The sequence below is a fragment of the Gossypium arboreum genome, chromosome 5 (assembly GCF_025698485.1).
Source record: "Gossypium arboreum isolate Shixiya-1 chromosome 5, ASM2569848v2, whole genome shotgun sequence".
Classification (NCBI taxonomy): domain Eukaryota; kingdom Viridiplantae; phylum Streptophyta; class Magnoliopsida; order Malvales; family Malvaceae; genus Gossypium; species Gossypium arboreum.
In genome coordinates, this window is record NC_069074.1 from 62,469,135 (window position 1) to 62,495,644 (window position 26,510).

General features: G+C 33.1%; 1 protein-coding gene across 8 annotated transcripts; it reads left to right on the forward strand.

Annotated features, from left to right (window-relative positions):
* The first annotated feature begins 4,899 nt into the window (after nt 1-4,899).
* LOC108456797 (protein Iojap, chloroplastic) lies at nt 4,900-17,179 on the forward strand. 8 transcript variants are annotated; one of them, XM_017755472.2, is made up of 9 exons: nt 4,900-5,040; nt 5,606-5,668; nt 5,751-6,112; nt 6,281-6,338; nt 14,357-14,616; nt 14,993-15,119; nt 15,739-15,877; nt 15,981-16,069; nt 16,488-17,179. In XM_017755472.2, the coding sequence occupies exons 5-9, from the start codon at nt 14,374-14,376 to the stop codon at nt 16,607-16,609; spliced, it is 720 nt and encodes a 239-aa protein (XP_017610961.1). In that variant the 5' UTR covers nt 4,900-5,040; nt 5,606-5,668; nt 5,751-6,112; nt 6,281-6,338; nt 14,357-14,373; the 3' UTR covers nt 16,610-17,179. The 8 variants fall into 8 exon arrangements, with proteins under 8 accessions (XP_017610961.1, XP_017610964.1, XP_017610963.1 ...); XM_053028123.1 differs by lacking the exon at nt 4,900-5,040 and adding an exon at nt 5,333-5,462; XM_053028121.1 differs by lacking the exon at nt 4,900-5,040 and adding an exon at nt 5,334-5,467.
* Nucleotides 17,180-26,510: the final 9,331 nt, after the last annotated feature.

Sequence of the window (26,510 nt, forward strand, 5' to 3'; positions counted from 1 at the left end):
GCTTGTCCAAATGCCAGAGCCTCCTTCATCCTGGCAACTAAGCATGACAACCATTTGTCAGTTAATTCAAATTCAACCTTAAAACCTAAAATACATAATTATACAGAACCTTTTTGAGAATTCTCACTTCCCTTTCCTCTAATCCAAGAGTACAAGGAGGCTTAAGGGCTTACCCGCTTATTAAGTTCTCTTTTTCCCAAACTCGAACCTCACATTTATCACCTAATGCAAGGCCTTCTTGAATTTTTTTCTTCCTCTTCAGAGTAATCGAATAAAATGTTTAGACGAAAGGGAGACTACTAGTTAATTCTGGAGAATTCTTTCCCCTCTACGCACATATATATATCCAAAGTTTACACGGTCTCCTTGGTTCATTTTAGCCATTCATTGCTAATTATATTGTCTCCCACTAAGGAGATAGCCAGTTCCAAACTATCTAAACCAAAATTGAGATCCAACTATTCATAATTCAGGCACAAAATTTTTTTAATTTCCTAATGAAGCCCACCAATTCACTAATCCATTCAATTAAGTCCCATCTTTCCTTAAATTTTAGGACATAAGAGATAACCTAGTGTGATAACCATGTAATACCAATGAAAAGATGTCATTTACCCATATCTCAGGCCATGAATTCTACTATTGTGAATGATGCTACGTACTACAGAAGTCGTACACCCAACACACCAATTTTTGGTTCCTTATCTATTCGAACTCAACTTTTACTTATATCAAAATGTACGAGTCACACATACATAGTCCGTCATCCGCTCAGGATTTAAGTATGCCATGCTATGAGCATCACGAGTGAATAAATACATAAACAGATTCAGGACAATTCTACTTAGGTCCAGTCCAATGTACTGTCAGTCCAGTCAGTCACATCTATGCCTCTATCTTCTGGAAGTCATCCGCTCCGATGTCCAACACAAAGCATCTCCCTAATTGGACTTGATAGATGACATATTAGTCTTTCAATCAATTTTTTAATTTCCAATTAGACTAAGGACATGTTTAGGTTCAACTACTAATGCAAGTTATCTTTTCATATTATGATCTAACCATATAATACTGCTTAATATTAGTTAAAAATTAGAAAACCAGTGAGCAACATTTGCTTCTATTTTGCTTTGCGTGCAAAAACCATGTGAGGAAAATATACAAAGTATTAACGTAATTAATGAATAATTTTATTAACCAATCTATTTGAAAAATTACAAGTGCAATTAGTTGAAAATACTACACTTAAGGCACCAGATCCAACAATATCTTGTATTTGGTTCCGTCGAACGGGTCGAGTATAAGGTGTTACACTTAACATCGTGACAAGATCAAGTCAGTGAGTAATAGTACAACGAGGATCCCTCAAAGTCACGACGTCAACCCATTATTTTACGAGCTTGATACTGATTCAACCTCGGTTAGTAAAAGTACTTTTGTAAGCTCGTTTAAGACCCATAAATGAATATGTATTATATTATAGTCATGAAATATATTTGTAAGCATATTAAAATGGTCATATTATGTATTTAATAAATCATAGTTGCTATGTGAATAGATGTGGCATCCCGTAGCTCGAACCCGACGATTGGTTCAAGTATGGGGTGTTACAAGAACCCTTAAGGTCTCTCAATCCCAACATCACTAAGGTTACTTAGGGAAGAGTCTGAGGATTGCACAAAGCATAAGCTTACGACTCAACATTCAGTGTGACAAGATCTTGGTTCAATCCCAACGTTAGTCACGTAGTTAAGCTCACACATGAGATAACACTTGTTGGGATCTAGTGTCCTTACTTCGTCTACATGTACTTGTATTTTTCAAACAAATTAATTTAATAAAAAATCCATCAACTTTGTTTAATATTTTTGTATATTGTCCTCAACAAATTTTACATGAAAAGCAAAATGAAAGAAAATATTGGCTCATTGATTATCTAATGTTTATCTAATATCAAACGATATTACGTGGTCGAATAGTAATACAGAAAGACTGATTATATTAGTAGATAATCTAAACACGTTCTTAGTCTAATCTATTGAGAAAATCAATTGAAAGACTAAAATGCTAATTATTAAGTCCAACTAGGGAGATACCTTGTCTTGGGTATCGAAGCGGATGACTCCCAAAAGATAGAGACATAAATGTAACTGACTGGACTAACAGTACATTGGACATAACCCAAGTAGAATAAATCTAAGATCCATTTATGAAATTATTCACTTGTGGCATTCATAGTGTGGCATACCTTTATCTGAGTGGATAATAAACTATGTATGTGTGACCCGTATGCTTTGATGTTACAGAACCGAAAGCAAGTACATTGGATATACGACTTCAGCAGTCTATAGCATCATTCCACAATACTGGAATTATAACCCAATAAATGGTAAATGATATCCTTTCATTGGCATTACATGATAGATGAGAAGTAAAACACAATCATGGGTCATTTGCCTTTGTGATAAATAATTTAATTATTATTTGATAGTAATTTATTTTTCATGAATGAAGATGAAATGGTTACCATGAGATAAAATAGGATCATATTAGGAGAACAAATTTACCCTAAAAAGATTAAAGATATGCTATGAGGGTAACACACTTATGACAATGTCGTTGAACAAGTACTTGATAAGTAACTTTCGTAATAGTATATAATAACGAAGAGTTCAGTCACAATACTTTAGTAGAATGACTTCATGACTAAATAATATTGTAATTAATAGGAGAAAAGTCGAAACTTAAGTATAAATTATTTGAGCCTAATTATATATGTCCAATATGTCCCTCAAATAGCTCAAGATAAGAAATGAATTGTATGTAAGAACCAATAATATGGAATGAACGAAAACGATGAAGTAAGTTTTCTTGCTAAGTACAAAGGAGAAATAGGTCGAGGTAATTCGTGGTTCAAGAATAACGAAGAGGGTCATTCGGTAGAAAGTCGAAATGAACTTTAAACCGTCTCATACAAAGCACAGGTATATTTTGATTAAGTTTATTACTATAAAAAGCCAAAACGGCTCAATTTCAAAAAAAAAAATTTAAAACTTTCATTGTACCTAAAATAAATGTTTTTTAACCGATTTTTCCAATAACACTATGTTAATTGGTCACTTTCATTATCATCCCTGATATTTTAGGGTGTTAAGTTAGACGCCTCATCATTATAGCTCGAAAACTTTTACATTTACAATATTTGATGCTTTTGTTGAGAGTTGAACTCAAAGCCTCATGCATATGAATGACATGCAAGATGTTTGGAGGAAGATCCAACGTAGTCATGAGATTCCCCCACTCAGGATGAATGTCTTTGCTAACAAGGAGGATATTGAAGTACGAATCTAGCTGGGAGAATAACCAACGAAAAACAAAGGAGCCTTATGGAGAAATCAACTCGTAGTTCATATTTTAAAATTTTGGTATTTGGAGTAATGTAACAAAATCATATATATAATTTAATTATAAAATGGAACTTATTTTAAATATAATTAAAAAATATTTTGGAACTCAAACAATTAGGATAGAATTAAAAGTTTTTATATATGCTTGTGTTTCATATATATGTGTGTGAGATATGGCTTAACCCATAAAATGACATTTAAATTATATCTTTTTCAATTTTGGTATCTAATTTTTTTTGTCACAAGTGGTATCTAAATTATTTTTCTTTTCTAGTTGGTACTTAATTCAATTTTTTGGAAAAACTTAATTCAAAAATTAGTATCTAAATTATATTTTTTCTCAAGTTGATATCTGAACTTTTTTTTTTGTCACAAGTGATACCTAAATTATTCTTTTGGTACCCATTTTACACTAGAATATTATATCCATTAAAAATTTCGGTTGATAATAGCTTGTCATGTCATATAAACTTTAAAGATAATTTTTAATTCTTTTATTTTCTTTGTTTTCTTTTACTTTCTTTTTCTATATTTCTTTCTTCTTCCTGAATAATGTTTGGCAATACTAGCAACGCTTAAAATTCACCCTCCCGAGGTTAAGACACTATCAATTAATTTTATTTTTAAACTCCACCGCTTGCCTACTCAACCCGACGAGATCAAAAAAGTTCCTTCATAAATCAAAACCAATGTTTTCAGAACCAGACCAAATCGTTTGAGTACTAGTTTAGAAATAGAGATTGAATCGATTGACTCTCGAACCGATACAACTAATTGAATCAGTTTTCTTTATTTTTAATTTTTTTTTATTTTTATGTATTTTTAATAATTTATTTGATTGAACCGGATAAATCAATCAAATCAAGACTTAGTGGCTTGAGACGTTCGACCATCTGTCCAATTCAAAAAAACCTTGATCAAATTCATGAAGTTCAAAATATCCATACTTGTAAAGAAAAAAGCTCAAGATGAGAAAGAAAAAGAAAGGAAAAGAATTTAAGTTAATATATATATATATATATATATATATATATATATATATATATATAAAAGAGAGAACAAAGATAATTTTTTGTCTTCTTTTAAGGTCACAATTTTTAATTTATTACTGTTTAAAGTAAACTAACAATTAAAGATTGAATTAACATAAGTATTAATTTAAAAATATAAGTTAAATGCTATTTGTGATTAAAAATATATTTTTTTTGAATGAATGATCTGACTGGATTTATTAATATAAATAAAATACATGAAAAAACAGAGTTTGGGCTACGGTCCAGTAAAAAGCATAAAGAAAGAAATCAAAAACAAAAAACCAAAAAAACTACTAGAACAAACGGTCTTAAAACAAACTAACATAACTAGCCCATCTCATCCAAATGCAAGTAAACTAAAACAGCAAACAAATCTTCTCCTATCCCAGCCAAATCTAACAGCTGGATGCCAATATCTTGTGTCTTTTCACGTCAATCAACCCAGCCACTAATGATAGCAGGTTTTCAAAAATTGAAATGAATTCTTATCTGCTACCTTTTATTTCCAAACCTTTCATTTCTTCATTTGCTCAGTCTGGAGGCTTTAGCAGAGGGTTCTCCACAGCTTGACGAGCCAAATCTGGAATTCCTCCCATCAGGTAAAAACTCTCTCTTCTTTTTAAGGCCTCCTTTACGATAACATGTGCGTAGATATTCCCTGCTTTAGGGACATAATAAAACTCAATCTCCTGGAATCTGACTTTTCTGCTTTGAATATCCCTGATAATGGCTCCAATGACCGATTTATCTATACCAGTACTCTGGCATTTCTTAATGACAGTTTTCGAGTCCCTCGCTACTTTTATTTTATTTAATCCCATAAGAATCCCTAATTTTACTGCCTGTAACACTGCATATGCCTCTGCCATGAATGGAGTTGCTATCTCGGAGTGTATGACTGCTTTCGATGCAAGGATCTCTCCCTCCTCATTCTGTACAAGCAAACCCGTAGCCGATTTGGACGATTGACATTTAAATGCTGCATCAAAATGAATTGTGACCCTTCCTCTTCTACATTCCTGTTGGGTATTTTTAGTAGATTGAAGAGGAAGTTTTCTCTTTTTTATTGCATCCAACTCTACGATATAGTTTTGAGTTTGCCTTGCTATTTCGATTCCTGTCATATTTCTTCTTTCATATAGTAATCGATTTCTGTTGAACCAGATTAACTAGAATCCGCAACAAAAAAGTCAGATTTGCTCAGTAGTCCATTGGCCGAAGATCTAGGTAAACCATTCCCATATATTCAGATTGTTATGGTTTAATACCCATGTTAGATTTAACTGGTTCCATACCTCAACTGTTGTAGGGCACTGTTGAAAAATATGAATGTTGTCTTCTTCTCCTTGGCGACATTTAGGGCATTGAGCTTCCACCACAACCCTCTTAAGCTTTAGATTGACAAGGGACTGAATGAAGTTCCAGGAAAATCTCTATACTGTAATCTGTATTTTTGAGGGAATGTATAGTTTCCATAGTTTCCTATAGAAGCTTTTAATTTTGGCATGTAAAGTAAAATTATTAGGATCCAAGCTAGTTTCATGCAATAGTTTATAGGCACTCTTTACGGAGAACTCCCCTGTCAACTCCCCTCTCTATACTTGAAAATCCTTGTGTGTTGTCTTTGCTAGTGGAATCTTCAGGATTTTTTCTGCTATATCCATTCGAAAGGTATTTCTTACGACCTTTGTTTTCCAGCTTCTATTATTGGCTTCTATTAGATCCGATACTAACTTGATATTTTCAATGTTATCTTGATTTGGTACTCTATCTACTTCGTTTCCTGATATCCACAAATCGTCCCAAATGGATATTTGATCACCTCTCCCAACCCTCCAGCATAAGCTTTTCTCCAAAAGCCCTCTCGTGACCCAAACACTCTTCTAGGTGAGCGAAGGTAAATTTCCTAACCGAGCTTTGTAGAAATTCAAATTAGGATAATATTTTGCCTTCAAAATGCGGGCTAATAATGAATTTGGATAATTAACTAGACGCCACCCTTGCTTTGCTAATAACACAACATTAAACTTCGCAAGATCTCAAAAACCAAGGTCATCGTCTTCTTTTAATAAGCATAGATCTTTCCAAGCGCACCAATGAATACCTTTCCTATTATGACTATTATCCCCTCTAATTCAGCACATAGAACCTTAGGAAGTAGAAAACAAGACATCTTATAAGTTGGGATAGATTGGAGAATAGCTTTGATAAAAACTTCCTTCCCCCTTAGAAGAGATATCTTATACTCCAACTTTCAATTTGTTGTTTAAACCTATCCTTCAAATTTTGAAAAGACGATCTCTTCCTTATACCCACCATATTGGGAAGTCTTAGATATCGTTCTGGATCAGTTGATCTTCTTACTCCAAGAATCTGTGAAATTGTAACCCTTTCCTCTTCTTGTGTATTGGTACTGAAGAAAATAGATGATTTATCATAATTGACACATTGGCCTGAGCTCATCTCATACTCATTCAATATTTGTTTTAGAGAATGTGCTCCCCTTTCAGTAGCTTCTGCAAATAAGATATAGCCATCGAGAAAGAGTAGATGAGAGATGGCTGGCCCACTTCAACTAGCTTTAACTCCTTTAAGGATGTTTCTTGCTTTTACAAGCCTTATTAGACTCAAGAGCCCTTCCCCACAAAATAGAAATAAAAACGGACTTAAAGGGTCTCCTTGTCTAAATGGAAGAAAAAGTTTCTCATATATTTCCATTTAAAACTACAGAATATGATACTGTAGACACACATTTCATTAACAAATCAACTCATCTTGGATCAAATCCCATTTTCTTTATTACCCCCTCCACAAAATTCCTTTCATCCCTATCATATGCCTTATTGATGTCTAGTTTCACAGCCATAAGCCCTTTTATCCCTCTCTTCTTGTGTTTTAAAGTGTGCAGAATTTCATACGCTAATAACACATTATCGAAAATCAGCCTCCCTGGAACAAAGCACTTTGTGCTAAATCGATACATTTATGAATCACTACTCAAAGCCGATTAACAATGACCTTAGTTATCAATTTATAAAGCACATTGCATAAACTAATTGGTCTAAATTATGTAATACTAGAAGGATTCGTAATTTTTGGGATTAACACTTTTTTTTCTTAATCGAATGAAATTCCATACCTTCATTTGATCTTTGAAGGTCAAAAGTAGAGATATCCTCCCCAAAGATCGGCCAGCATTTTTGATAAATAAGGCTGGAAACCCATCCTCTCTTGAAGCTTTTGTAGGATCCATTTATGATAGTGTAACACCCCTATCTCGTATCCGTCGCCAGAATAGGTGAAGGGGCATTACCAGACTTGAAACTCATATCAGAATAGTAAAATTGTTTTTTTTAGAACATTCCTTTAGATAAATACTAAAGACAGTCAGGGATACAATTTAAACTTCTATAAGTACACATTTAAAAGATGCCATTTTAGCATGGCTTATATACATTAACCAAAATATTCTTCGGTCACTGGTCTATTCTATGCATGCCATAGAATAATTCAAAACATAACAGTAACAAGCAGTGGATAGTGATAGTGTGACTAGTTGCTGACGATCCCCGAGCCTATAATTTTCAAATGAGATCTATAAAACAGAGGAAACAAAATAAACGGAGTAAGCATTACAATGCTTAGTAAGTTTTAAGTAGTGTCAACAGATAACAATCAAATTATAACATAGTTCGTATTTTTATTTCACTCTTCCTTCGGGCATACCATCCCTTTACCGAATATGCACATCTCATCATATACAATAGGCAGATAAACTTTCACATAGATATATTGTATAATTTCACATAACCTCTCACACCGATCCGATGTCACATAATCATAGGAATAGTCTCATAAATTGCTCACGTATGCATCACATAACTACCTTATGATTTAGCTCAAATCAAGCTCACATATAAATTTGGAGTACATACCTGTTTAACCTTTTGCATTGAATATATTTATAAGCAATTTTTATTACGAAGTCTTATATCTTTAAACTCTACTTGGATTATCGGCGAGACCTTTAGCTCAGATGAAATCTCCACACGAAGTCAGCGGGTCTTAACCTAGACATAGTCACCACATATGATTATCTGGTCTTTAATTCCGGGTTTACATCATAGAGTTTCATGCATATTTATTCACATGTTACAACATTCACATCGACTATCATATTTGTAATTCATTTACTCCAGTCAAATATCTAATAAAACAAACCTTCCACCGTTTGTCATTTGGCCACAATATATATATACACATCTCATACATATCTCACATTAGCTATTTGGCTTTACCATATATCCATCTCATACACGTTTCGCATTAGCCATTCGGCTTTACCTCATATCCATCTCATACACGTTTCGCATTAGTCATTCGGCTTTACCACATATATATACTTTCACGTTCATCACATTGGCCATTCTGCCTTATCACATATATGCATGTTCACATTCATCACATTGGCCATTCGACCTTATCGCATATATGCATGTTCACATTCATCACATTAGCCTTCGGCCTTATCGCATATATGCATGTTCACATTATCACATTGGCCATTCGGCCTTATCGCATATATGCATGTTCACATTCATCACATTGGCCATTCGGCCTTATCTCATATATGCATGTTCACATTCATCACATTGGCCATTCGGCCTTATCACATATATGCATGTTCACATTCATCACATTGGCCATTCAGTTTTATCACATATATGCATGTTCACATTCATCACATTGGCCATTCGGCTTTATCTCATATATGCATGTTCACATTCATCACCTTTGCCATTCGGCCTTATCTCATATATACACATTCACATAAAATCCTAAATCAAAATATAAATTTTCACGTATTCACATCTCAATTATCCAAATATACTTCACATACCACATATACTTTCATGTATACACTTTGTCTTGGCTAAACCTATATCTATCATTTTCCAATGAATAATTTAATTTCATGCCATACTATCATTTCATATTCGAATACTTATAAACTTACAATTTCACAAATTTTAATATCAAAGTTCCATCTAATACTCATATATCATTTTATAATATCACAATTTAGAATTCATGTATGGGTTTAATCAATAGCTTGTGAGCAACTAAAACAAGTTTTATCCATGTTTACAACATAACCACAAATTCTCTACAAGTTGTTTTTACGAGCAACAATCGTTAAATTATTTGTAATCGAGCTACTGAAACTCCAAATGATGTGCCGTTAATTTTCCATGAAAATAGACTCATATATCTTCTATCCAAAAATTTTTAGAATTTTGGTTTGGTGATCAATACCGATTTTTCTTAAAGTTTTCCTATTTTTCGCTTTCGACTATTCGACTACTCTTCACTAAGAATTGAATTTCTCATTGTACGTAATTTAAAATATGTTTTCATTTATTTTGTTTGAAACTAGACTCATTAAGGAGTCTAAGCATATAAATTTTATCTTATAATCATTTTTTACGATTTATAATGATTTTCTAAATCTTGAACAGGGGATTTTGAGCCATTGTGACTCTGTCTCACACAACTTTGAAAATCTCATTATCGGCAACCCCTTTACTTACGATTTCTTTTATCTGAAACTAGACGCATCAAGCTTTAATTACATAATTTATTCACCTTTAACTCAATTCCCACAATTTATAGTAATTTTTCCAAAACACACTCTCTTCTTTGTCCCAAGTAGATTTATACAAATTTACTCAGAAAGTTCTCATTCACATATTTAAAACATAATATCATATATGTCGTCATTTAGGAAAGTCATTGACTTTAACATATATACTTAATTCATATTCATCCAAATACATTCGTACTTAAACATCATTCCGACCTAATACTCATATAGTCACTAACATATTATTAATCACTTCCAAAACCAAGAAGACATATTTAACTTAGTACGTTTTCACTCAAATGCAAAACTCATGTATCGAAATAATATTTCACATACATATACTAATCATTTAAAGAATATATATATCATTGTATATACGTATATATATATAAGAACCATTCTTAACATACTTATTACTCATTTACAAAACAAAATACTCATATCACATTCATAAAACTATAAGCCAAATATACCTATACTTACATCACTTAAACATCAACCCTCAATTTCTTTGACAAAGCACATTTTTAGAAATGATAAGGCAATATAATAGCCTTTAATCCAACTTATAATTCATACATATCGCATTCCAAGCATTCACTCTATCCTATCACTTAAAATACAAACATTACTCAATAACTTCCTAGTTCAAATTCGGCAATTACACCAATTCACTAGATGATTTAGTATTATTATTGTTCATTTATTCAACTACTTACAAATACCTTAAACTATCTCAATTAACAACCATTTGTAATTTATTCATTAAACATGAAAACAACCCTATATCTCTTCTATTTTCTACCATGGCCGAATGCTTAAGACACCACACCATTCCAAATTTGGTCATGGGTTAAGCAAAGAACTTAATGACTAACTCAAAAATGCTAAAAATCCAAGAATCATCATTAAACTTACCTTAATTTAGCTAACCACCATAGCCGAATTTCTCCAAGCTTTTTCCCTTCTAGTTACGGCAATGAGGAGCAAAGATGGAGAAACTTTGGTTTCTCCTCCCACTAATCATTTTTTTATTCATATTCTTTACTCTTAATTCATTTTAAATATTAAAATGTTAGTAAATAATACTTATAATAGGCTTTATTTATTGTCATGGCCGGCCACTAGCTCAACTAAAGGATTAATTGACATGCAAGTACATTGCTTTTACCTCATACACAATTTGATCACTTTAACATTTATCTAACACATTTCTAAATTTTCTCATATAAATCCTAATTAATAAAATTCACATGCAATTAACAAAATTTAAGCATGAAATTTTTCACACATTCATATTTACATGAAATAAGCGTAGAATATGATGGTTAATTATTTTTGTGACTCGATTTTGTGGTCCCGAAATCACTTTTCGACTAGGGTCAAATTAGGGGTGTCACAGATAAAACTTCTCTTATCTCTTCTTTGGTGTAACTTGCCTTTAATTTATAATTATCTTCCTCAGAAATATAGTAGTCAATTCCTGACAAGATTTTATCATAGTTATCTCATCTTCCTGCTAAAAATAACTTCATAAAATACGATTTGGCAATTTCCTCCATCTCTCTAAACTCCACTGTCTCCCTACCATCTTCAAATTGCATTTTGTGGATAAAATTTTGTTTCCATCTTTGTGTCACTTGCTTATGAAAAAACGTTGTATTTTTGTCTCCAAGTTTCAACCAATTTAATCGGGCCCTCTGTTCCCAATAGCATTCATCATTTTCTATCTCGAAGTTCAAATGGATCTTAGTATCTATAAGCTCTGCAAATTCTCATCACTTCCATCATATTCCAGTAATGTTGCTAACTTTGAAGTTAGAACCTCTTTTTTCATTTTTTTACTCCATCTAATCTGACGTGCCCAACTTTCTAAACCTCTTTTCAGATTTTCCAGTTTACTTAAAAGATCTTCTATGGAATTTTCCCAAAGACGCCTAGCTTTCTCAAAAAATGTTTCCTCCAAAACCCACCAGGCTTCAAACTTAAAATTTTTATTAAGCAGCCTTCTAGCTCCATATTCTGTATTAATAAGAAGTGGACAATGATCTGAAAAGAAATGGGGAAGGTGTTGAATTAAGGAATCTAGGTATAAAGAAATCCATATGGCGTAGCTACTCCCCTATCCAACTTTTCTTAAATGTTCGTTGCTGTCAAATTTTCTCTTTCCCAAGTAAACTAATTACTCGTATAACCACGTCCACCAGACTACAATCTTCTAACACCTTTCGAAAAGCTTCCATCCTTCTCTCCTCTCTAGGTAAGCCCTCATTCTTTTCAAAACCATATAAGATTTCATTAAAATCCCCACAAACCAGCCATGGACACTCTCCATTATTACGTAATCATCGCAGTAGATTCCATGATTCATCCCTGTCATGTGTGTAAGGAGAACAATAAAAGCCAGTAAATCTCCACTTCTATTTGTCTCCTAAATCTTCAATAATCACATCAATATGGCAATTTGAGAAACTTTGGAGCATTATATTAACATCCCCTCGCCATGCTAAACTTAGCCCACCCCTAGAACCAATCGAATCAACATCAATACAAAAAAGAAAACCGAAACTTCGTCTAACTTTTTCCATCTGATGCCTGTTAACTTTTATCTCCATAAAGAAGACCACTTTGGGATAATGCAACTTTAGCGAATGTCGAAGTCTACGAACTGTCCGTGGATTCCCCAAACCACGGACATTCCAACTTAAGATTTTCATTGCGACCGGTCGGCTTGCCTCTTGGTAGCCACCAATAATAAATGGGTCACTTCAGACATTCTCCTATTTGTACCCCTATAGTATTACTTTCTTCAATGTCCCCTCTAGCTCTCTTTTTCCCCTCCTCACCTATAACTACCTCATTCTCCAAATCATGATCCATTGCCGTATAAATTTGGCCAAGATGTGTTGTTATTCCCTATACATGAGTGAGCTTTTTTCCCTTCCAGGTTGAATCCTAAAATAGGATCTATATCTCCCCATCCACTATTTTTCCTATAATTATCACCCATGTTGGTGCCCCCCACAACTCCTCCTTCCTCCCTTAACCAAGCACTACTCATTGCTTGGGCTCTTCTTGATTGTGCACGCAAAGCCAAATTCCAACCCAAACACTACTCATTGCTTGGGCTCTTCTTGATTGTGCACGCAAAGCCAAATTCCAACCCATTTCAGCAATTTCTACCCTTAACTCTATTTTAGCTTTACAAAAGGAATCACTATGACCTAGACGGTCACAATAGAAACAAAAAAGAGTCAGTCTTTCATACTTGAATCTGACATATGAGCATCTGTCACTAAACATGACTTGTTTCTTTCTTTTAAAAGGGCGACGAATATCAATTTGAACACGTATTCGCATAAAATTTCTACTCTCTTTCCCCAAGATTGAGCCATCATACTCCAGAAAATTTCCTATAAAATTTCCCAATTACATAGCCAGATTTTCAGAATAAAAACCTATAGGAACATCATGAACTTGTATCCAGAAAGGTGTTAAGATTAGAGGAATTTTCAATGGATCCTCCCTTCCTTGTAACTTATGCAATATCAAAAGATGATTACTAAATGTACAAGGAGATCCCTTTAAAACCCTTTCCATATCCATAATATGAAAAAAAATTGAAATAAATATATTTTTTCCCCCAGATCTCTCATTTGAACACCTCTAACCGGATGCCATAAATTAGCCATTGTACTCTTCATTGCTGGAAAGTGAATAATACTGGCTGTAAGAAAACATCCAACCAAATTAAGAACTTTTTATTCCCTTATGGAATTTGGATCATCTTGAATTTGTAGAACTACTACTTCTTCATCAAGTGTTAAACCGGCGAATTTTGATTCCATGGATGCAGGGAGAAAGGCGGAAAATAGCGCTGAAGACTGATTTTAAAAACTATAAGAAGATTATAGAGACTGCAACCACCAAATAAAGGAAACTCAAACAAAAAACCTAAAGACTTGCCAAGAGGGCAGATAGAGGCGTGTTAGGGTAGCAGACTTTTTTTATTTTTTTGATTAAAAAATATTTAGATATTAAATAAAAATACATATTTAAATAAAACTTTTTTAAAATTAAACCAACAAATGTAACAACTTGAAAAATAACAATTTAAATATCACTTGACATCAAAATGAGAACAAAAAATAAAAGAGAGTAATAATGCGTTAAATAATGCGTTAGTTAATCCTATATATATGTAATATCTTACGTGTAAAAGTCTGTATACGAAAATCGGCACAATTACTTCTGTCTCTCACTCTTATCAGAAACAAAGAAGATAAAAATGGCAGTGTGTTCAACAACCACTCTATCCATCGGCGGTAGCGTCTTCTCTGGCCAGCTGCGGCATTGGGAACCTAACGAATCGAAGCTCTTTCAAAAACCCAGAAGTCGTTTTCGATGGTTATGCCTTAATGACCTCTATTTGCTACGCTTCAGAACCAAAACCTTGAATTTCAACCCAAGCGGAAGCTTGCTGCCTTCACTTTATGCTTATGGCAAAGAAGCTGACGACGCCTTTCTCTCGGTATCGATCTTTCTCCTTTTCCTTACCTTTAAATGATAGAAATTAAGCATGGTGAAGCTTATGATTTGTTTTTAAAGTTCATGTTTTGGAAATTTTAATTTTAATTTTTAATCGTTCGAGTAAGCTTTGAGGACATTAGAAGATTTTTGCAGTGTATTGGCAATTTCTCATAGTTGCATATTAAAGCTGGAGAAATTACGCTTCCATTTAGCTTCTACTTTTGGTGCTTGATTTTTGCTTTGGGAAGTAAAAGAGAGCAAAAAACGTTTTATGTAATTCTAGGGTAATATCTATGCTGTATATGTAGGCATACATCATTGAATATCTTCTTTTTTATCCTCGAATGTCGGTCTTAAAGAAGTGTTAATTTTTGCAGAAGGTAAATGAAGACACTGATGAGATGTTTGATGATTTGATGAAAAAGTATGGAGAAGTAGTATTTAGAAAGAATGACCGTAAGTCTCCAAGTGCTGAGCTCGATGATGATGCCGAAAGCTTGTCCTGTAAGTTCATCTAGTACAATTTTGTGTCATATAAACATCTGCCGCTATCATCTTTGGCTTTATGTTGTACTAACTTGGGTAGATAACTAGCCTCACCTCATACATCAAAGTTCATAAATTCTTTCCTTCAAGGTCATGTACCCTTGTTAATTATTGCATTTATACTTGCAAACTTTAGTGGTAAAATCAAGATTGCTCTGTCCCCATGCTTGCTTAAAAGTTTTGCTGTTTTGCAATTGTTTTCATATATATTCTGTCTGCAGCTTTTTTATAACTAAATAAAGTGGTTCCTTCCTCGTTACACACATCTTGGTCCATTGGTCCTTCAAAGGTTCCTTATGCTCTTTTAGTGCCCAAGGTATAAGTTGATTGGGTATTTTCACTGCTCTCAACTGTAATGTGGCATATCATGTGTGGTAATGGACCATTGCAGTGTGTTTTTAGTTTTGACATCGATTCATCATGCTGTGGCTACATATAATGCCTTGTCTGCCTCAACGTGTGCAGCATCTTTATAAACAATTTAAGAAAAGTAAAATAAAATCATACACCCTATGTAGCAAACATTAATAGCTGGTTTAAGCTTGCAACAGCTCACTGGTTCCTGCTATATCTGTAGTTGCTGTAGAAATGGCCAAGGTAGCAAGTGATGTGAAGGCTGCAGATATAAGGGTCCTCTTTGTGAAGCCTCTTGTGTATTGGACTCGGTTTTTCATCATTGCCACGGCATTCTCTCGCCCGCAGATTGATGCCATTGGGTATGGACTTCAACTTTGACCTTTTCCCCCCTCTGTGGAAGTGGTTTATAGTATGTTTTCCAGTAGTTCTTAACTGATTCTTTTCTTGTGAGTTTCATTGCAGATCCAGAATAAGAGATTTGGCTGAGAAGAAGTACGGAAAAATTCCATCTGGAGATGCAAAACCAAACTCATGGACACTTTTAGACTTTGGTAAGTAGTCTACTGTGTCAATTCATTGGCACATTTCTTGTATGGTGATTAACTTATGACTATGAACATGGAAAGCTTTACTCTAGGGATGAAATTTGGTACTGAAACTGTCTAATGCAGCCAGCTTAGAATCTGTGCCGTCTTACTATATATAGTTTTCTTTTCTTGTCTTGTTTCATTCCGTACAAAAAGCATTTTTGAAAATTGAAAAGGCAAACAGTAGCAGGAAGTAATTTTTAATTATTAGAAAGTCTTACCAAATAAGTATAAAATTCCATTTGATCATTATGTTGATGAATATAGAAAGCTTACTGTAAAACCGGCACATTAATTTCCAATATGATTGAATCCCTTGCTCAAGTAAGCAATTTTTATTTCTGCTAATCTTTTAGCAATATTTCATGTTTCATAAATCCAGGTGATGTCGTTGTCCACATATTTCTTCCTCAACAAAGAGCTTTTTACAATTTGGAAGAGTTTTACGGAAATGCAACACTCGTTGAGCTGCCTTCTGAAACCCAACCCCCATTTCACACTTGAAAGCTACTATTTCCAAAGGAACCAAAGGCACTGACTGATAGAACCTCATGGTGGAAGTGCTTATCTATGCCAGATTTCAGTTAGCATTACATACTCATCACCTCAATCCTTGCTTGGAGGCTTGACCTAGAATCACTGGGGCACAGTTCTATTTCTGGTACGTATCATTTGCAAATCATAAGGAACAGTTGAAAGCCCGGAATTATTATATGTTCGGTTACTTGGTTACTTCCGGGTAGGGCCTTATGGCTTGTACCTGTAACAGTCGCAAGCAGTCATGCCATGAGGCTTGATGAGTTTCGAATCAGTATAAATGTAGATTGAACTTATAGGTTAAATTTAGCTTATGATCCGAATGATTATGAATCTAAGACTTTTAGATTGTTTACGAGGCACATCCAACATAAGTTTTGCACCAGGGTCACAGAAGCACGGTAGATCATGAAAACACTACAAAATTCATCGATGGTTATATCTTTGAAGTTTGTAAAACATGGGGACCATATGGAGGAATTGGCATTTTTCTTTTATCTATATTTAGCTTGGTATTTTTAACGTGCTAATTGAAAATGAACATTCTCTATAGAACCTGGATATATATAACTTTTATTAATATAGAAGTCTAAACTCAACCTGAACCCAAAATAAGACTAAAGGTGCATGCAAAAACAATTGCCTGGAGCCGGTGTTTGTCGACGATACAAAACAAAAAGAAAAACAACTGATGTTAATATGGAGGACTTTGTATCACGAGACACAATTCGGAGGAAGAGGTATAAGTTTGTAAGTACTGGAAAAAGTGGGAATTTTGGGTGCATGAATTGTTTGAGACAAGATTGTTAGGGTTAACATTGTTAACGAGCAAAATAAGTAGTAGATCACAACTAAGATCAGTATTTTGGGGCAAGGCAATACAGGTATGTTATTTCAACATTCACAACGGAAGCAGTGCTCAGGAGGAGGTGAACTGCTGCTGCTGATGTTGCTTCTTGCAATCAATGCAATGTTGTTTGAACTGGACTAGTTTGATAGGGAATCAATTAGGCTATCGATTTGAATAAGGATTTTGAACTGATTGACTTGAAAACGAGTTACATGTTCTTAATTTGTATTTAGAAAGTTAAAACTTTATAAATAAGACACTGCCATATTTTAACTTCACTTGTAGAGTTATGAAATAATCATTTTATACTTTTATTAGATTTGTTAGCATGATATGTAGACACAATTCAGAACAAAACTATGAAACATTTGGTATGATACAACAAAAATACATGAACATGTTAAAATTTGCATAACACATTATTAACTTTTCAAAATTTATATAAATATAAAATAAATTAAACACGTTAAGAGAAAAATATATATAAAGATTTGAATAAATTAATTACAAATAGAGGTGTTTATGGGTTCAGGCTTGGTCGAGTTGGAATTGGGTCAAGCCTAAGCGTGATATTAGTACACTTTATATTTGCCTAAACATGGCCTAACCCGGAATATGGGCCTAAAATTTTGTCTAATCCCGCTCATTTTTACAAATGGTTAACCCAAGCCCATTTTAATATTTAATATTTAATAATTTTGTATATTTTTTATTTAATGAAATGATATTTTTATATATCTTAATTTTTTTTTAATGTTTACATTATAGTAGTATTATATTACTATAAATTTAATTTTTATGTGTTATAAATTACATAATATAAAATATAAATTTAAAAACGGGTCGAGTCAAGCCAGGCTAGTGTAACACCCCAACCCAATCCATCTGTCAGATCCGGGTATGGAGTGTCACAAGTAAACCAAGTTCTCCTATCTTTAACTTTTGCCGAATAACTTAACTGTTATAAAGCAAACTAAAGTAAAATAATCTAAAATAGAATCAATAATAATTTTATTTTTTATAACCAAGGCCTTAAGCCACTAAATATTTAGTCCTTCAATTTCTGTCTCTAATCAGACAAGTTGTTTACAAAATAGCTTTTAAAATTTAGCTATCGTCAACTTTCCAAAAATCCAAATTCAGTGGATGTTATCTGGCTATTGCATGACTGATCTTAATACGAAGCCTCCAATAGTGACCTCCTTCCTAGGTGCATGACTCAGAACCATCCGCGATTACCTAAACTCAACAACATCTGGCTTGGTCTCTCCTCTAAGTCCTCAGTCATCCTCGCAAGTCCTGCGACCAGATGAACTTAGTGAGTTCCTTTACTTCACCATAATTAAGCCCTATCGCACAAAGGTAACAAATATAAAAATAAACTAAACATAAATTAACTCCCTGCTCGCTCATGGCGGGTGTTCTTTATCAAGGTGGCAGACTCCACCTGATCTTTCAAGCTACTCGGCTCGCCATGAGACCTTCCTCTGATCGGATTCTGCACTTGACTGTAATCCAAATACCTCGTTGTATCAGCGGGTCCTATCCTTAATTCTCGTCTTTCCTTCCTTTCATACACTCACATTCAGGGTGTCAAATGACCTCCATGGTAACTATTCTAACCTTCTGCCCAAGGATCCTTAGGACATACATTTCATTGGCAGACTTCTCTAGTTGGACTAGTCTTTGGCAAACTCCTTCTTCCCTTACATTAGTCTCAAAGGACTTGTTGACATTTCATTGCTAACCTTCAACATGACTCGCCACTCTGGCAAACCCGTTCTAATTCCACCTCATTGTTCGCAATGGGGGATTACTTCCAGTACTCTGCCCTTCACTCTAGCTTTAACTTGGGTACTTTCCTGTCTCATACGTGAAGGTCGATCTGTCTTGTTGGACCAACAGGTTATCGTCCATGTGACTATATGAGCCTGCCACCTCACTTGTTCGTCACCCCCCTATGGGCTAGCATTGTGGCGTGTACCTAATATAGACTTTCCTCAAAAAGAAATAGTCTTGACAGACATTCTATCCCCTGTACAAAATCTTTATCTTAGGAGTTGAATTCTCATACCTCTCACGAGATTTGATGGTTGCGTACAACTTCATTGAGCTCTCATTGGTGGCTCTTCATTTTGGATCATTGCTTGCAAACCTCCAATGAAAGATAAGGCGTTACTCTAGAGCACGTCAGTATAAATATTTAGCGATGATATATTTCTGTTGGTATACACAATTTGATCTATATCGATGACAATTTCATCGGTAAAAGTACTATCAATTTTATTTTTAATAACTTTTATCTATGGTTTTATAACTAGTAGTACACTACCGTATGATGACAATCATTTACCGACATAATTTTTTATCCCGAAGTTTATGATAGAAAATCTAAGTTTTGCATTTTAAAGATTTATCAAAACTATGCATCATTTAACTAAATTCTTGGAATTATCAATTCATATATTGTATTCCAAATAACATAAAAAATTATACAACAAAATAAAATAATTAGTTGACTTGTATTATAACCAAAGACCAAACAACACTTGCAATTTGATCATAAAATAATTCTTGATTCAACCTTATCTTAAACATGCATCACGGTGATAAACTACTATTCTTCCTTTATTCACCTTATATAAAATTTTCATATGAAAAGTACATTTTAAAAGCTTTAAGATTGTTACAAAAGTTAAATAAGAAAAGTGAAACAATATTACTAAAATATAACGGTTTTAAGGCATGTAAAATACATTCCTTAAGAATTTAAAAATGCTTTTAAGATACAACAAAACCCTCAACAAGCATAATAGTAAAATGACTAATAGAAAAGTCCTTTATATAGACATCTAATAGGTTTATCTTTTCATGAGATATATTTTCATATGGATGTATCTTTCGATAAGATACATTTTTATCGAGTTATGTTGTTTTGAAAGTAACTTATATAAAGTTATGTCTTTAACTTTACATACAAAAGTTACATTTTACAACACATCTATTCGCTAATAAATATTATTAGTTAGACTTTCTAGATAATAAAATATTATTACATACCAACATTATAAACTACAACTACTACTACTAACAACAATAGCAATTACTACTATTCCTATTACAATCAACTCTCTCTATAACAACCACTGTTATAATAGTATTTTGCTATAACAACAAAGTTTCTAATAGAACAAATTTTTATGTTTTATTTTAACCTTCTATAATAACTTTTCACTTATAACGGCAACAATCATAATTATAAAGTACATTCTTTCTTAAATTATTTCTCTCTAATAACATATTGTCAAAAATTTTAGTAAATTTATAGTTATTTCATATAAGTAAGTCGATTAATTATAATTTATTAAATAAAAACTATCTCAGGATGTGTTTGGTAAACAATTGAAAAAATTCATTAAAATGAAAATTTTCAACATTTAATATTTCAAATGTGTTTGATAATCATTTTAATTTTTATTTAATATAGAATTTTCAACAAAATATTGTTAAATAAGAGTAGGTAGGTAGCTACTTATCACTTAGTATAGAAATTATTAAATTGATTTTATTCTATTAAAAATAAAATAAATTTTCTTTTTATTTAAAAACCGAGGCATTCAAATTACTATATGTATCTTTTATCCAAACCATCCAAAATAATAAAAATATTATATTAATAAGATGATTAAAAAATAAATATTTTTTTAAAATCAATATTTAATTTTATCAAACAACATAATTATATTCAATACTTATATCTATTAATTTACCAAACATTTTTAATCTAAATTCAACATTTATAAAATTTAGTAATAAAATTCAATACTTAAATTTTAATTTTTAAAAACACCCTTGATTAAAATATTATTTCAATAAAATGTTTAAATTTCACATAAAAATATATTAATCATATTTTATTAATTAAAATAATATTTAAGGAATTAAAATATCAACTCAATAAACATTCAATTCCTTAATTAAATATTCTAGAATTTGGAACATCATAAACTTATAAATTGATTACTTGAATTTAGTAACTCATGATAAATTAATTAATTTAGTTTGATAACTCATACTGATTTAGATTTTTAGACAGAATTGCGAATTTAGATTCAGATAATGCAAAATTTGCGTATAATCCAATCTGTTGTCATCCTTAATATATGCTGCTACAAGTCCTAAAGAAGTGGCATATTTTGGATATGTGGCGGTGACTACAAATGAAGGAAAAGTTGTGTTGGGAAGGAGGGATAATCTTGTTTCATGGAGACAAACTATATCAATGACAAAGTGGGTTGACAATGTTGATATTTTATTAGGCATTAGTTCAAGAATCGGAGTGAATTTCTTAAAAATCCCATTTTTTAAAATATTTATTGGATTAAGTTGGTTTTTTTGTAAAATTACGAGATTGTGTCGAAATAAAGAAAACACTTCTAGCTGGAAGCATTTCCAACTGATTTGTACGAAAATGCTTCTAGCTAGAAGAGTTTCCTTTCGATCTTTTTTTTTAGGTTAAGGTTTTGTTTTTTAAATAGGGTTAGGATTTTGTGGATTTTAAGGTTTAGAGTTTTGAGTTTTTTTTATATTTTTAAGTTTTTTAATATATTATCTAGTTTTTTTATAATTTTTGAGATGTAAAGTTAATAATTATTTAATTTAGTATTTAGAAGCATCGCATTTATATCAATCGTATATTTGAATTATTCGAATTGTAAAATTCAATTTGATTCATAATCAAAACTCAAACTATTCGATTTGATTAAATCTTAGTTTGTAACTTTTTTTCAATTATTTTTTAAACAACTGGTTTTTTTATCATTTTGTTCACAAGAGGTTAAGGTAGATCAGATTTTTCAATGCATTATTTTCGAACTTTTAGATAGCTTCAAACTTTTGGTTGTTGTTGGCTGTGGCACAGGATGACGATCGAAAAATCCTGTTGATTGCCTATGCGATAATGCCAGGAGAGTCAAACAATTGGGATTTCTTCCTGTCTAGACTAATGAGGCATGTTTGCCCTTAACACAATATATGCGTCATTTCCTACAGGGGACCTGGAATACTGGTCGCAATTGAACTACTGGGAAGCTTTTGGACCGTACACACCATAAGTACTGTCTAAGACATATTGCGGCAAACTACCACAAGCAGCACAATTCTGCAGTTCAGCGAGCACAAGTGATCAACATGGGTATGCACCACTATTTCAATTGTTTGATATATAATCAGTCAACAAATGTTGGGCATTTTGAATAAACTATTCAATTTTCTTGACAGGGTACGATCTCATCAAACATAGTTTACATGAAATGTTAAAAAACTTACGGGCAATTAACAGTGTCGGGGTAGGGGTACCTCTCTAACATACCCTTCGATCAGTGAAAACAATCATATGACGGGGGGTTTACGATATGGGTATATGATGACAAACCTGACGAAATGCATCAATTTTGTATTGAAGGGAACGCATCATTTGCTGATAACCTCAGTTGTCAAAGAAACATATTTTCCTTTGGCTGACCTTTTGCCATAGCGAGTGGAAAAATATGTTGAACATGTGAAGGGTGGCCACATTTGGAGCGAGAATGTACTGAAAGAAATCAGGAAGGCTACAGCATGATCGAACTGTATGCATCAAGAGTGTCAATCGCGCGAAGACCTATTGTTTTAGGTTACGGAGTTTGATAGACCGAACCAAGGTATTTTCAGAAGAGCATACCATGTACACCTGAGACAATGGACTTGTGGCTGCAGGAGATTCGACACACTTCGTTTTCCATACGCTCATGCAATTGTAGCATGTAACAATTAATGTTTGGATCACATGAGCTTTGTAGACAAAGTGTACAAACTAAAGGATATGTATAATGTGTGGAGAAACGAATTCCCACCGGTCCTAGATGAATGTATGTGACCGCCAGTATCAAGTGCTCCATTCAAGTTGTTCCCCGATAGATCATTGCGTCGCAAACAAAATGGTTGACCAACATCGACTTAGATACGCCACAACATGGATATTTGGGAGAAGACAAACCAACCAAGATTATACGAGTGATGTAGGAACCCAAGGCATATAATGTCATCATTTCCACATCGACGGGATAATATAATGACAACACCTCATTAACATATTTATTAATTCTTTAATCGATTTTTTTAACTGAAATCTATTTGTTGATTTTTTTTCATTCATACTCAAATTTTGTTGTTCCATTGTTCTCATGCAGACTTGATTTGATAATATGAAATGACAACGATAACCAATTTTGATGCAAAAACGATATCTATTTAAAAACATTTCATATCTAACATCGATACAATAAAAATATTACATATTTATTTAAAATTTTACATGATAAGTACAAAAATAAAATAAATCAATCCAATCCTCAGTCAGAATGTGTGCCACATCGGGTTGGTGTACGGTTGGGAGTCAGATTTTTTCTTAGTTCAACCTCTAGTACAAGCTGTGGTCTCAGCCTCTCATCTTCTTCATCTTCGTCTGTAGTTAATTGCGATCAGTTACTTATCATTTGCCATCATGTATCCTATGTTCTAGGAATAAATGGTTGCAAAGATAGTCCACCTTGGTAAAACAATGATCCCGAAGGTGTTTATGACACCATTAGCATAAGGGGTATAACTATATTGTGTCCCATACACTGATAAAAAAACGATCGAACTTTTGATTGAGGCCTCAAACATAGATGGCCTAAATGTCATCGGCATCATCGTTATCTGAAACATCGATGACATCGGCGTGTAATATGTCAAGGACGAATGTCCAAAAACAAAACCTGACATCAAAGTAGAAACAAAAAATGTGGTGTAATATGTGGTGCTTGTGTAAAAATGCTGGGGTTAGTATAAGCACTAAAATAAGTCGAGTCATACTTACCAGGGTGGTGCAACCATCAGTGTCGATTCTTGTGTAGGTGTAAACGATGGACCTATCTCGACAACTCTGCCAGACCTTGGATGCCTAGGTGTCTGTCGTGGCTTCCTCGTATGCTATTGTCTACCCCTCACCTTTTCCGCTAACAAATATGGCTTACCATGGACCCTAAACCATGGCATGTACTTTGGATCAAAAGCTAACTCCGGAGTGATAATGGCCTTGCGAGTAGGTAAAAACTTGTACCTATTATTCCAAATGTTGATATATTGCACGTGGAATGTAGGTCAGTTTTCATTCGTTCTCCATCACAAGTTGATATGATGCAGATCTTCAATGTCTTGGGGTGCCAGCGGAATCAATTGCCTAAACCCAAATTGCCATAACACTCTATCCAATCTGTGCATCTCCACCATAGCATATACTACCAATGACACATTCACATGTCAAATGTTGGGATTCACCAAGAATTGGACGGGATGCATTCTTGAATTGTTGAATCGAAGTATGGTGTCCATTCAAACTATGTTAAAATAATAAATTTTTTTGTTATATATATACTATTAATGTTTAAATCAACTATGTTAATATTATATAATTCAAATTTAAAAAATACATACCTCTGTTTTCGATCGTTGGTCTAACAGAAGCCATATATCTCGAAGCTCATCTGGTAGTTCCACGTAACTCGGTCTATGGTTCCACCTATTGAAATAATATGTTAACACAATAATTTAAAATTTAAATAATTTTATTATGGTAAATATGTTATCTAATGAATTTTACATTGTTACGAGTGGGAATGTATAGGGGTAGTCCGTTCGATGATGTAAAAATGGCAGTTATACCACACCCATTATTGGAGTAGTAGCATGTAACCACCGATTTTAATTTTTGGTGGTTCCATCGCCCAACACATCTTCCGAGACAAGATTGCCAATACGACTGACCCCCAACTGAGTTCACTTGATTCTTTGAAGTCGACGAGTTTTAGCAACCACCTTAAATGTATGTCCGAGCGTATTGTTCTCTTTGAACTTCACTCGGATCCTCATTGAGCCACTGAAAGTTCTTCTTAATCTATTTAGATCTATTCGGGCTCCATAAATCATTTTCGGAACCCTATCCAAAATTTGCTCGCATACATCTCTCCAATCGACTGTGTAAATTGACTCAGTCACTATCAGCCTATCCACCGATAAACCAAGTTGTAAATGCACATCCTCTAGAGTGATAGTACACTCACCGCATGGAAGATGGAATGTGTGCGTCTCGGGTCCCACCTTTCCACCAACCCACTTACAATTGCAAGGTCCAATTTACAACCCCTACCCATAAGGGCCATGTGCAAAAACCATGCATCTCTTAAGTAAGGTTCGATTAAGGGTGATGAAGGAGTGGGTAGATTACGAATATACGTCTCCAAAATTTGATCTTCGCCTATATAAAAAAAATACAAAATATTAAATTCCAATATAATAAGAAAATATTTAAATTAAATTTGATTAAATATAATAAAAAAATTCTTACTATTTGCAATTGATTGACCAAAATATGTTTGTCATCCAAACAGATTAGAGATTTTATTATTGCTAATTTTGAAAAACACGAAATAAATTGTAATAGAAAAAATAATCTACGAAAATATTAATACAATTTTAATAATAATAAAAAAGCGTTGAGAGAGAAATAAATTTTGAGTGAGAGATTAAGAAGGAATTGAGAAAAATTTGAAAGAGATTTAAGAATTTGAGAGAGAAAGTTGAGATTGAATGGGAAAAAAATGGAATGGGGTTATAAAAAAAAAAATAAAACTATAGTCTGCTTGGGGGAGGGAAGCCATTGGTTTTAATAGTTAATTAAATAGTCGCGTTTTTGTTATTTCAACTCAATCCCGTAATTTTAAAAAAAAAAAAAGGCCTAATTCAATAATTAATTAAAAAAAAAAAGGGAATTTCTATGTAAATCAGTACAAGAAGCGGGAAAAAGAAATTTACACGACTGGGAAATTAAAAAGAAAAAAGAGAAAGAATGGAAGCAGATGAAGACAATAGAAATTTACAAGACTGGGTAATTAAAATGAAAAAGAAAGGAATCAGATGCAGACAATAGATAATATG

Excerpts from the sequence above, each read along its gene's own strand:
- LOC108456797 (XM_017755472.2), top strand. The coding sequence starts at position 14,374 with ATGGCAGTGTGTTCAACAACCACTCTATCCATCGGCGGTAGCGTCTTC. Across the intron at positions 14,617-14,992 it reads CTGACGACGCCTTTCTCTCG|AAGGTAAATGAAGACACTGA; the intron begins GTATCGATCTTT and ends TAATTTTTGCAG. Across the intron at positions 16,070-16,487 it reads ATGGACACTTTTAGACTTTG|GTGATGTCGTTGTCCACATA; the intron begins GTAAGTAGTCTA and ends TCATAAATCCAG.